At 35.7% G+C, this 13,696-nt stretch overlaps 2 protein-coding genes across 7 annotated transcripts in view; one reads left to right on the forward strand and one right to left on the reverse strand.

Annotated features, from left to right (window-relative positions):
- Positions 1-13,696, forward strand: part of DTL (denticleless E3 ubiquitin protein ligase homolog) — a 75,697-nt gene that overhangs the window by 3,129 nt on the left and 58,872 nt on the right. For all 6 annotated transcript variants that reach the window (XR_007411807.1, XR_007411808.1, XR_007411806.1 and 3 more), the window contains exons 2-10: positions 2,293-2,418; positions 3,482-3,580; positions 4,814-4,875; positions 4,961-5,081; positions 8,138-8,203; positions 9,417-9,529; positions 11,450-11,523; positions 13,116-13,219; positions 13,510-13,614. Coding sequence is in view for 3 of the 6 variants with exons in the window: in XM_049112082.1 (XP_048968039.1) it covers positions 2,293-2,418; positions 3,482-3,580; positions 4,814-4,875; positions 4,961-5,081; positions 8,138-8,203; positions 9,417-9,529; positions 11,450-11,523; positions 13,116-13,219; positions 13,510-13,614 (870 nt within the window). In the remaining 3 variants the exon portion in view is untranslated. The remainder of the gene's footprint in view (positions 1-2,292; positions 2,419-3,481; positions 3,581-4,813; positions 4,876-4,960; positions 5,082-8,137; positions 8,204-9,416; positions 9,530-11,449; positions 11,524-13,115; positions 13,220-13,509; positions 13,615-13,696) is intronic.
- On the reverse strand, positions 10,539-11,011 carry LOC112648382 (60S ribosomal protein L32-like). The gene has a single exon (XM_035718825.2). It carries the CDS (start codon positions 10,962-10,964, stop codon positions 10,545-10,547), a length of 420 nt encoding a protein of 139 aa, XP_035574718.2. The 5' UTR covers positions 10,965-11,011; the 3' UTR covers positions 10,539-10,544.

Raw genomic sequence — 13,696 nt, forward strand, 5'->3', positions numbered from 1 at the left:
TTTAAAGAGATGGATCTGGCCTTTGTTAAAGGAATTATTGTCTCTTAGTTGGAGTCCCAGAAGTTTTTGTACCTTGGATCAACACAAGTGTAAGATTGGGGCATGGAAATGCCTTTCTTTTGAAAAGTGGAAGACATGCTGTGATGAAGGGAGAGGAGGAAAAAGAGCCTCAACCTTCTCAGACCAGTTCTAGAGATGTGCATATATCCACTGATTCTCTGAGACCTTATGTCCTTGGATACTCTGAAATCCTTTGTAATCCAGAGGCTTAAATTGTACATTGAGGAAAGAATAGGTATTTCCTAAATGAGTGCTATGGGGGAAAGCATTACATGTTCATGTTGGAAACAGCATAGCGCGGTAAGGATCCAAAAGTTGCTTAAGAGACTGGTCCACAACTGTGTGTTGTAGGAAGTGCAGAAATGGAGGGGGAGATAGGGACAAGTTACTAAGCCATGTTAGGCCATTAGTTGGTGTTTGGTTTTTAGTCTTAGGCAGTGAGGTAGAGTTTAACTTCAAGGAGTCACTGTTGATTTGCAAAGAATTAGGTTTCTAGAGCTTATCATGTATGAACATGTTGAGAGTGCTCTTTCATTTCTACCTTAGGCCCCTTAGGAAAATACCAAAAACTGTATTACAGCGGACCCTGGGTAGTAAGTGGATCTAGATAAAGTATGTAAAGCTTTTAAAAACAAATATTTACCTCTGCACTTGTTAAAAGTATTGAAATGTGATGATACATTGGAATTCTATAAAGAATTGTGTCTTAATTTAGGATGGTCTTCACAGTACCCTCAACAGTCCCTTCTAACTGGTTCCCTCTAAATTGTTCAAGATTTGGTCCTCTTGAATTTGTATGTTATAATCATGAGATTGTTATTTTTTTTAATTCAAAACCACAAGTGTGTGTGTATATATATACATATATATACATATATATACACACACATAACTTTAGAACAGAGGTTTTTTATTTTAAAATCCATTCTGTAGATGGATATTTGTGAACTCTACAATATAACTATTGTATTCTTCCTTTAGTGGTCTTTTAATAGCTTTTTTACACTGATACCTGACCTTGAGGGTAATACCTGCAGGAATGATTACTAAATCTGGATTGTATTCTTTGCCTCTTTTGTAGTGATTCCTTCAGGTTATCCCTAGGAACATCAAAGCTAGATTTGCTTGAGGTTATGTCAGACTATAAGATGTATTCTCCAAAGAGTATTTTTGATGAAAAGTGAGAATTGAAAGTACCCTAAAATATGAGTTTATTAATTATTTGGACAGCTTTCAATAGGTTTTAACTTTATTGTTTCCTCTGATGCTTAATAAACATTTAGTTCTCAGTAACCATTTATTTAGTGTTTCTTTTATATGTTTAAAATGTGTTCACCTGCATATCTAAATAATAAAACTTCCAAATGGTAAAAAAAAAAAAATCTTTGAAGATTGCTTACAATTTCTTTAGGACCATAGTGCTCATTAGATCTTTGACCCAAACAGAAGAAATGCTCCCTCCATCCTGAATTTCTTCTTCTCTCTTGTATATTCAGTGAAAACTTACTCATCTCTCAACACATTTGATTTCACTTCCTCCAGAGAATTCCCTGACCCTACCACTAGCCAGGGCATAACTGATTGAATGCTAAGGGTAGGTACATAGTGCTTCACTTTAAAATTGCTCTAATATAGTTTAAGATACTATGACTTGTTAACATTTTCAATCCTAGAATTTCAGTGCTGGAAAAAAGAAGCAAAATTAGGATTTACTTGTGATCATGTTAATAGATAGGCAAATTTGCATAATTTCCTTTAACTCCTTTACCATTGGATTATGTATGATGTTGCAGGTAATTAAAGAGTTGGCAGTAATGTTGATTTAGAAACTCTGGAAACAAGATTTTAATTGAAGAGAATGACAACTTTCATGGTTGTATTCCTCATTGTTGTGTTTTGTAGTTGTCACCAAAGGGTATAGAAGGGGTAAGATCTTTTCTAACATTCAAAGGCCATTTGCTGCTTATCTTCAGCGTACCAGCAAGAGTCTCCATTTAAGATGGTAAGCCCAAAGCTGTACCTCGTCAGAAGTTGAGAGTGCTTTCATTTCTACCTTAGACCCCTTAGGAAAATACCAGAAACTATATTACAGAGGACCCTGGGGAGTGAGTGGATCTATATATAGAGTATATAAAGCTTTTTAAAAACAAATGTTTACCTCTGCACTTGTTAAAAGTATTGAAATGTGATGATACATTGCAATTTTATAAAGAATTGTGTCTTACTTTTCAGGATGGTCTTCACAGTACCCTCTACAGTCCCTTCTAACTGGTTATCAGTGCAACTGTAATGATGAGCACACTTCTTATGGAGAAACAGGAGTCCCAGTTCCTCCTTTTGGATGTACCTTCTCTTCCGGTAAGAGAAATACTATCTAAGCTAGGTTTGCTCAGAAATTATCTGTTTTATACTTAAAGAAAAAATTTACTGGGGTGTCTCCCTTTCAAGAAAGAGTAGGTTAGATAGATGGTAGAGAAAAAGATTTACTGAGGTGTCCCCCTTTCAAGAAAGAATAGGTTAGGTAGATGGTAGAGATTTTCTAATAGCTCTTCTCTAATTTTTGAAATAGACTTTTTAAAATCTCTCTGTATAATTATATATTTCATCTAAAGCATAGGACTATTATAGTATTGGGGCTTTTTTTGTTTTATTTACTAGGAAAGGATTACAAAGGTTCAGCCATCATGAAAACTGCTTTGCCCAATAGATACACCTTTTGGTCTGATGGGATCTCTCTCTTTCTATAATACATTGGGGAACATATGAACAGAAATAGATACTTGTCTTGTCCCCACTATTCATAATTTAAGAGGGGAAAAGTGAAAGGGAATTGAAAAGGAAATTTGGGGCCTGGGTGGCTCAGTCGTTGAGCATCTGCCTTTGGCTCGGGTCATGATCCGGGGAACCTGGGATTGAGTCCCGCATCGGGATCCCCCCCAGGGATCCTGCTTCTCTCCCTCTGCCTGTGTCTCTGCCTGCCTCTCTCTCTCTCTCTCTCTATCTCTCTCTCTCTCTCTCTCTCTGTCTCTCATGAATAAATAAATAAAACCTTAAAAAATAAATAAATAAAAGGAAATTTAACAACCTGCTGGTGGCCTATATCATATGCTTTTCTTTACCATTGGTCACTACCACTCTTGTTTTAAGGACTACTCTTCTCCAAATAAGAGATTATCTGAAAATAATTTTGGTGCTTTTGAGTCATTTACTGAATTAGATATTATGGCAAATATTAAGCAATCTTTAATTCAAATTGCCTCTCCCATCTCAATGTTATTTGGGTAGAATCATCTTCCCTCTTTTCAGATTCTTTGTATTTAACTTGTAGCTTTCAGTTAATCTGTATTGTATTGTTATAGCTTTATAATCCGCTTTAAAATTTTTCTGTTACTCTTTATGTATTTTATTCTTTCTTATTTAGCTCCCAATATGGAGCATATACTAGCAGTTGCCAATGAAGAAGGCTTCGTTAGACTGTATAATACAGAATCACAAGCCTATAGAAAGAAGTGTGTCAAAGGTAAGTCTAGGCCTAAAATTTTTGTTTTAACAGGATTTTAAATTCATAAAGTCTTAAGTAAATTGTTACTTGAATATATTTCCAATTATATTCACTTCGATTTTTTTTTTTTTTTTCCACTTCTGATTAAGTCTGTCTAGGGACCAGGCTAAAAGAAAATGGCAGGTGACCTCTCTGTCAATAATATTAACTATAGCAATACCTTTACTGAAAGTTGAAAAAAAAACACCACATTTTAGGATTAAAAACAGTTCTTTTAAAAAGTTTAACCTTTTGGGGTACCTGGGTGGCTCAGTTAGGTAAGTGTCTGCCTTTGGCTCTGGTCATGATCTCAGGGGTCCTGGGATCAAGCCCCATATCCCCACATTGGGCTCCCTGCTCAGTGGGGAGTCTGCTTCTGCCTCTCCCTCTGCTCGTCTCCCCACTCATTCATGCATGTGCATTCTCAAATAAAATATTCTTAAATGGAAATCTTTTGCGCTTATTGTGGTTGGAGGAAACATTATTTTAAAATACTCATATTGACCAAACATCTCCCATAGATAAGGCAAAGTTCTACTGACCTTAAGAAGCTAATAATTTGGAGCTAGTAAAGTCAAGTGTGGAAATAAATAAAATGGACTGTAAATAATGTAGATATATAAAGAAAATACCACAGATATCAAAAGGAAAGCTTTTGGCAAAGATGTGGCAAGGAAAGTTTTTTATGAAGAGTGGAACATTTGAGTTGGATTGTGGTATTTAAACCAATGGAGGTGGAATAGGACATGCCAGGCGGAGGGGAAAACACTAGCAAAGACCTAGAGATAAGAAACCATAGCCTATAATTAGGGAATAGAGAATAATCCAGTTTGGTTGGAATAAGATATATGGAGATAGAGATAAAGCTTGCAACAGAGATAAAGGCCAAAGCATGCAGAACCTTAAATGTCAAACTACTTTAGATTCCATTCAGAGAGCATGATGAAAATTTTTGAGCTGGAGAATGTTTCAGAAAGATTCCATTTTAGAGAATATATTGCTATCGAATTTGATACTGAATGGTAGTTCTCTGTATAGTAGTAAAGTAAATATATAAGTTTTCTGAGTACATAAGTTCTCTTTGTCCCATGGATTATAAGGTGCTAATGACTTATTTTTTCACTCCAGCTTTCAAGAAATTCAAACTGCTATTGATATGGCTACCCCTGAACATAGTTTAGACATTTCACATTCACCATTTTCTTTGTCTAGAATGGATGGCTCACTGGAATGCTGTCTTTGACCTGGCCTGGGTTCCTGGTGAACTTAAACTTGTAAGTGACTTTCATTTTATTGAAATCTGGGTAAACACTGGTAGAGCATTGCTTTATTAAATTGTAATACCTTATTTCTTGAAAGGTTACAGCAGCAGGTGACCAAACAGCCAAATTTTGGGATGTAAAAGCTGGTGAGCTGATTGGAACATGCAAAGGTCATCAGTGCAGCCTTAAGTCAGTTGCCTTTTCTAAGTTTGAGAAAGGTAAGTCTTTGTCCTCTTTCATGTCCTTAACCTCCTTTATGGTGAGTTAATAAGAAGCTGTGATTGCTTCCGTCCTTTCTCCTGTCAGAGTTGCTACTTTACCTACATTAAGATTGGAGTCTCATGACTGAAATCCTCCATGAAATTAAGTTGACTTTTAGTCCCATTCTTATGGACATTGTTTCTAGCCTGTCCCTGTAAGTTAGAAATCTTCAGATAATTTTTTTCTATAATCTTGTAGGTAAGGTAAACATTTATAAACAGCCACAGTACTCTGTTCAGCTTTGAGTGTCCTTTAAAGTCAAAACCCTGTACTAGACACTGATTAACTCTATTTGTTAATTAGTTACTTTAACTCTGCTTGTAACATTTTATTTAAGTGGGGTGTGAGGCTGGAATAGAAACCTAATAAAATCGACATGATTCTCTACCTAAAAACTTACCATTTAATTGCTCTGTTTTTTAAGATTTTATTTATTCATTCATCAGAGACACAGAGGGAGAGAGGCAGAGAGACATAGAGGGAGAAGCAGGCTCCCTGTGGGGATCCCGATGTGGGACTCGATCTGGGACTCCAGGATCATGCCCTGAGCCAAAAGGCATCTCCCATTTAACTTAAATGGTCCAATTCCCTAGTATGTTTTCAATATTATTTACTCATCATTGGTCTTTTTATATTTATTTTGCTATTATGATGGAGGAGGAAGACTTAATGATATAGTACAGAACAGCACTACAGCAGCTAAGGAAAAACTTAGGAGTGTCTGAATTAGCTCTTTATTTCTGTTCATTTCTTTTCTCCTTCCTCTATTAGTTTCTCACTGAAGGATTTTTTTTTTAAACAAATAGACCAAACATTCATCTCAAGTGGCTGAATTAATCTGACTTTAATAATAAAGGCAAACATTACACTCTTCTTTATCATTAAGGAATATCCTATTTTTATATTTTAGAAACATTTTCATTTATTCATGTGAATACTTACAGGAGTATTAAACTGAGTTGTTGAGCTCATTTGGACTTTAAAAAGATTAATTTTAATTGGTGGCTTTTGAGAGTGGAACCTTGAAAAAGAATATATGGAGTGAGTTTTCATTAACACATCTGCCGTATAAAGTTAGGTATGCTTGCGTTCTAGTTTACTACTGTGCCAGTTTACTCTGAATCTATAAAAATAATTTAAGATCATAACAACTAACTTTACTAAAGGTAAATTTATTTAAAGGATAACAGAAAAGAGAAACAATCTTTTGGTCCATTTGCTTAATTTTTAAAATTCTATACAGTAAGTCTATGCCAATTTGGTCTAATAGAAAAAGCATTGAATTAGAAATTGGGGCTGGTGGGACGTCTGGGTGGCTCAGTGGTTGAACGTCTGCCTTTGGTTCAGGGCATGATCCCAGGGTCCGCAATCAGGCTCCCTGAGGGATGCCTGCTTCTCCCTCTGCCATTCTCTGCCTCTGTGTGTGTGTGTGTCTTTCATAAATAAATAATAAAATCTTTAAAAAAAAAAGAAATTGAGGCTGGTAGCTTCTATCATGGCTCCCAGTAGTCTGTAGGTACTCTAGCATGAATTACCTGGTTGAACACTGTCCCCATGGCCACATAGTTTGGTTGGTAAACACAGATTAGATTTTAGATCCATCAGCCAGATGCCTTTGTACAGAACACACTTTTATAGTCATACATAGAACCTTTGTGTTTTATTCTGGTTTCTGCCTCTAAACTCTTGGACAAAGTAATTTTTATCTCCCCACACTTTCATTTATTAATGTTTTTGTTTTAACAGGCAATTAACTCAGTAAGAGTCAAATTGCAGTCAGACCTACAGGAGGGTCAGATCTCAATTCAGTTCCTTAATTTAAGCCTTAGTTACAAGCCTCTTTTGGTTTTCCCTTGCATGTATGGTTCAGGGGTCAACCAGAGACTTGTGCTAAGCTTAAACACAGAGTTAGAAAAAAACAAAACAAAACACAGAGTTAGAGGTAGCCTTTCTCTGACTCTCTCCAGGGCTCCCCTCTCACTCTGGCTCTGGCATCTCTTGTTGCCTCAGTCTGGTTTACCTCATTCCTTTGGCTTGAAAGATGGCCCATTCTGTATTGGCATCTTAGCTGCTTGGTGTACTGATGGCTGCAACTGTGGCTGCCTTCAAGGTAAAACTACAAAAAACCAGTAACTTAGTCCAGGCCGAGCATTTGCTTCAGTTGTTGACTTCCTTTCAAAAATTGCATGTTTAAAAAAAAAACAAAACAAAACAAAAAAAATTGCATGTTTTGGTCAGTTCCTAAAGAGCCATCAGGTAGTTGTTTTTTTAATATTTTATCCAGAGTTTACAGCTAATATAGGTGGATTGGTTTGATAAGTGCTCATTCTTCCACATAGGAAGCACAGGTTTTTTTTGTTTTGTTTTAAAGAATAAAACAGATAAATTGAATTTCCCCTATGTTCCCATCTCCAATCCCATTGCCCTCTTTCCATCCCTAGAGGCAACCTCTTTCATCATTTTGTATGGGTCTGGTCCATATGTTTATACTGAGACAGTACAGCTTGGAGGTCTGGAGAGTGAGCTCTGGATTTATTCTCTTAGGAATACCTTTGTAGGTTATTTATCCTCTGTATGCCTTAGTATTTTTATCTCTAAAATGGGGATAATAAGACTCACCTAATAGGATTGATAAAAATGATGGAGGTAATGTATATAAAGCACATGGGATAGTGTGTAGCACTTAGTAAACTCTCAGTATATTTTGGTTGTTTGTTTTTCATTATTCTTTCCATAGGTGTACATTAGTAATTTTATGTGGTTTTAAGAATATTTACACATAGGAATTATCTGTAAGGTTTTTGTTCAATATAAGCATTTTGAGTTCTTTATAATCCTTTCCTTTCACAGCCTTGTTTTCTCTTATTTGTTGTTGAGCCATATAGTTTTTCATTATTAATTGCCTATGACAATTATAGTACCTACCGTATAATAGATACTCTAGGAAACAAAATGAAATGCATGCATTATTGGAAAGGTTTTGTTAACTTCTTGACAAACTATTTTCCCATAGCTGTCTTCTGTACAGGTGGAAGAGATGGCAACATTATGGTCTGGGACACCAGGTGCAACAAAAAAGGTAGACTAGTTTCATTTTAATTTTGTTAAGTGTGGGATCACCCCATACTTATTTTGAGTTGGTGATTTCATCTGGTTACCACTAGGGGGCACTTGTTCATAAATTCCCCATTTCGGCTCACTGTTCAGTTTTCAGGATTGTTGTGATTGTTGCAAGTATTATCTTCTGTATTTACCTCATATTGTCTTCTGAACTATGCCACTTACCTAAATTATTGATGGAATTGAAATTATTAATACATGAGCTCAGTCTTCTAATTTAAAAGTTATTGGACTTTAAAGAATTGGATTAAACATAATTATGTTCACATTTCCCCCATGATGCCATTAAGCAGAATCCAGTGATCATCTCACTACTTCCTTCCTTTTTTAAAAAATAGCTTATTTTTAATAAACTATTTTTCAGAGCAGTTTTAGATGCATGGGAAAATTGAGCAGAAACTATAGATAGTTCTCTGAATACTGATATACTTCCGATCCTCACAGCCTTTTCCCACTATCAGCATCCCATGGCAGAGCTGGACATTTGTTAAAATTGATAGACCTGCACTGATACATCATTAGCACCCAGTATCTCTCTGTACTTTACATTAGGGCTAACTCTTGGTATTGCACATTTTATTGGTTTTGACAAATATGTAATGACATATATCTACCGTTATAGTATCATACAGAATAATTTCACAACACTGAAAATTCCCTGTGCTCTGTGGTTCATCCTGCCCTCTCCCCAGCCCCTGGCAACCACTAAATTTAATTTAATTTTATTTTATTTTTACTGTTCCCAGTTTTACCTTTGTCAGAATGTCATATAGTTGAAATCATACAGTATGTAGTCTTTTGAGATTGGTTTCTCTCACTTAATATATATTTAAGGTTCCTCCATGTCTTTCCATGGCTTGATAGCTCATTTCTTTTTACCATTGAATAGCGTGCCATTATCTGGATTTACCACAGTTTATTCATACATTCATCTACTGAAGGACCTGTCAATTACCTAAGTTTTGGAATAAAGCTGCTATAATTATCCATATGCTTATTTCTCTTCTATACGTCGTAATGTCACCAAAAGAAATGTAATGCAAGAGCTCTGCTAGCTTCTAATTTCACTATTTAAGAATATAATTAATTTTGAGATCTTACGTGTAAATGTTACAATCAGCATGAGAATAAAGTTGTGAAACCTAAATCAGTTTGCTTGGAATATCTTTCAGATGGATTTTATAGGCAAGTGAATCAAATCAGTGGAGCTCACAATACCTTAGACAAGCAAACCCCATCAAAACCTAAGAAGAAACAGAATTCAAAAGGACTTGCTCCATCTGTGGTAAGGTTTTATAGCTGTGTAATGTGTACAGATCTTAATAGTAGGATAGAATCGTATTTTAAGGAACTTCTTGGGCATAAAGTAGGAGCTTTAGATTAAATAAATGAAAATCATCATTTCCTCTTGGTATCTGTGGTTTATTACTTACTACTCAGTACCTACGATAGTAGTTCTCAAACTCTAGTGTGCAACACCATCACCTAGAAGCATATTAAAAATTCATCTTCCTGAGCCTCATCCCTAGAAAGCTCCATGCACATGCTATCTATAGTATAATGTAATTCATTAGTAAAGGGGGGATAGTTTGAAGAAGCATATTAAGTATCATGTTATAGTTTTCTATAGGGGGAGGTGATCCCCATTTTTCAGACACAAACCATAAGAACTATATGTTTTTAATACTTTTTAAAACCTTTGGCAAAATGTTAAGTATATTGATCCCCTTTTTCAGACACAAATTCTCAGACACAAACTATAAGAAATATATGAGTTTTTAATATTTTTTTAAACATTTGGCAAAATATATTGAAATATTTAGGTAGAATATAGTATCTCTAGCATCTTGTAGTCAAAGTTTAAACATTGCCTGTAATACATCTTTTTTCTTTAAAAAAAAAAAATCACCAGGACTCTTATTTTAGTGTGTTTATTTTTCTAATATTCCTAGTTTGTAGGACCCAAATTAATATGTTGGAGAAATGTGTTTACTAAAACATTAGGACTTAAAATTGCATACCAAGAATAGGACACAGGCATGAGTAGAAATTGACAGGGTTAAAAAAAAAAAAAAGAAGAAAAATTGACAGGGTTAATGTGGTTTTTATAAACCAGATGGAATTAAAATGAGTATCATTTCAGACAATCTAATTCTGAGCCAAGAAAACTTGTTAACAGCAATTAGGGGTGAAATTCCATTGAACTCCTTTAAATTTTTCAGAGCATGTAATCACCTTTTTTTTTTTTCTTGGTAGTTTTATGGTTTTATTAACACAAACATGACACGCACATAAGCTGTCTATTCATTTTCTTTGCTACACAGCCTGGCATTGGGATTGGTGTCTCTGATGGCCAGCTGGGCTGCTCTTTGCACAATGGCTTTGCAGTTCTTGGAGGATACATTGTGAGCAATCTCTGCACAATAAGATTTGTTGCACATCAGCAGCACTTCTAGCTGCTCCTTGACATTGTGGATTAGGAACTTCCTGAAGCCACTGGGCAGCATGTGCTTTGTTTTCTTATTGCTCCCATAACCAATGTTGGGCATCAAGATCTGGCCCTTGAATCTTCTGCGTACCCCATTGTCAATGCCTCTGGGTTTCCACCAGTTGCGCTTAATTTCGACATATCGACATATTGGGTCTGACTGGTGCTGGATGAACTTCTTGGTCCTCTTTTTAACGATCTTGGGCTTCACTAGAGGTCTGAGGGCAGCCATGATGCCCAGCAATTGATGGCTGCCACCTCCGCAGGCGGTGCCGAGGAAGAGAGCTGTAATCAGCTTTCATACATAATTCTTTAGATCCTCCTATATGACAGTTTAAGTAGATGGTGACATTTTATAGATAAAATAGGCACAAGAAAGTTCAATGAGTTTCCTGCAGATACATAGCTTATTAGTAGAACCGATTTTTAAGTAGAACCTGTAGATTTAGACAAATCTTTTATTTACCTGTTTTTTCCTTGAGTACAAGTCAAAAGTCAACACTACTCTAGTTAATGGTGTTTAGGTCATTTTCATGCTAAAATTATTTCTTGGTCAGTATAAATATCTGATTCAGGATTATTGGAGAGGGAAGATTTAGTCTAACTCAGAATTTGAGTTGGGGAAGCCATCATTTTAGCATATTGGTGTCTTGATTGTGAAGATTATGATACCTAAAATAGGACTTTCTTCTGTCTTTTTCTGCCTTGTCCTGTTAGGATTTCCAGCAGAGTGTTACTGTGGTCCTCTTTCAAGATGAGAATACATTAATCTCAGCAGGAGCTGTGGATGGGTAAGAGCCTTTATTTCTTGGTTCTTTTGATGAGATCTTTTTCATAAACTGTGATAGGGAAGTCACCTAGTCCCATTTTAATCGAATGTGTATGCTATTTTAACTTTCAACATAGTGAATACCCAGCTGAGATGAGGAACTACAGATCACACTGAAAAATATCTAGTTAGGACTCTTGCTCAAATAATTAAATGAGGTGATCCGTGTGTCACACTTCACACATTATATAGCACATAGGAGCAGTGTTGGCTGCTGCTGCTGCTGTAGAGAAGCTAGATGGATAGCTGTCTTGTCCATGCAGTATACTTTAGGCAGTGAGTTTCATTTTAAGGAATAAAATTTCTATTTTTTTGGATTTTTTATCTTCTCAGGTTTAGTAATACCCCTAAAAGAAGGAATCTGATTCTCTATCATGGGCATATTGGAGTATAATCTAACTATAATGATAAATCCTAATGACTTTTACATACCTGCTATCTGTGATTGGTCTGAATGTTTGGCTTCCAAATAAGTTTGTGATACTTCTTGATTGTTTGTTTTGTTACCATAAAAATTCTTTGAGTGTTTTTAAGCCCCCTTCTTCGCCCTCTTACTTGTTTGTCATATCTCTCAAGACATCCCTCCCTTTGAAACTAATTTTAAAAGATGATGGCTTAATGAACTAGGATTTCCATTGTGTCTTCTGGACACCAAAACTCCTTTGTGGACCAAATTTTCAGACACAAATGGAGGATTATCTGCTGGTTATTAATTATGCTTATGAATGGCTATGAAAGCTTGTTCTGTTTTCAAGGATACTGTACTTTTATACCAAGCTTGTGTTTTCATGTAGCCTATAAATTAGATGGTGAGGGGTCCCTGGGTGGCTCATTCAGTTAGGTGACTGACTCTTGGCTTTGGCTCAGGTCATGACCTCAGGGTTGTGAGATGGAACCCTGAGTTAGGGCTCCCTGCTCAGCAGGGAATCCGCTGGGAATTCTCTCTTTCCCTCTATACCCCTGATCCTGCTCTTACTCACTTGCTCTTTCTCTAAAAAATAAATCTTTAAATTAGAAAAAAAAAAAAAAACACTACAAGTTGAGGATTAAGACAATTATACCAATAGATGAACTAAAAAAAATACTTTATTTCTTTATTTCACAGGAAAAGTTGTTTAGACTGGATTACTTAAGGAGTTCTATGTAGAGATAAAACCATAGGAACAGCTTGTTACTTACGATGTTAGAGGTTACATGCAGAGTGTTAAAGGTTTAGGAAGTATTTGTTTTGCTTTGTTTTTTTTTTTTTCTGAAACAATGAAACAATGATCATCAAAACCCAACCTTCATCTTCCTTTTCCGCTCCCTTGAAGTAAACTCAAGGTAACCCATCGCTGGGTCAGACCACATCTGTTTCCGTTCTGCCTGAGTTGTTAGCCTGACATTGGAAACAACAGTATGAGATAGTTTAATCTGTTTCCCAATGAGATATCCTCATTTTACCTGGTTGATGTGCCAGAAGAGTTAGATTAAAAGTCATCTCATATTCAATGTAGTTGAAACTGGTTGGATTTGGGGGGGTTACAAAATAATTTTCTTTACCTTGGTTTTTAGGGTAATCAAGATATGGGATTTACGTAAGAATTATACTGCTTATCGACAGGAACCCATAGCATCCAAGTCTTTCCTGTACCCAGGTAGCAGTACTCGAAAACTAGGTAAGCCTTTTTTTATACCCTGTAGGACTTTTTTGGAGATGTGAGTTTTTGTTACAATTTTAAAAATAAATACCAAGGTAGTTTTCAGCAACATAGACTTGAGATTAACATATGGCTGTATCTTTTTGAAATTCAAAAGATGAAAACTCAGAAGGATATTTTTGGTTTGTATATATTTGGGGGAAGAAGAATTCTGATGATCTTGTGGAACGATCTTTTTACCTGAACATTGTTACCTCAGTTCTACTTGCTGTCATCAGGACATGCTAACTAGAGTTTTCTTTTTCTAGGATATTCAAGTCTGATTTTGGATTCCACTGGCTCTACTTTATTTGCTAACTGCACAGATGACAATATCTACATGTTCAATATGACTGGATTAAAGACTTCTCCAGGTAAGATCTTAGCCATTTAAAATTAAAATCTCTACCTGGAAAAATAAAAATAAAAAATAAATCTCTTACCCAGAAACTAATA

The sequence above is a fragment of the Canis lupus genome, chromosome 7 (genome assembly GCF_003254725.2).
Source record: "Canis lupus dingo isolate Sandy chromosome 7, ASM325472v2, whole genome shotgun sequence".
In the NCBI taxonomy this organism is placed as follows: Eukaryota; Metazoa; Chordata; class Mammalia; order Carnivora; family Canidae; genus Canis; species Canis lupus.

What these genes read in the sequence shown, in the direction of transcription:
- LOC112648382 (XM_035718825.2), bottom strand. Translation starts at nt 10,964, where the DNA reads ATGGCTGCCCTCAGACCTCTAGTGAAGCCCAAGATCGTTAAAAAGAGG.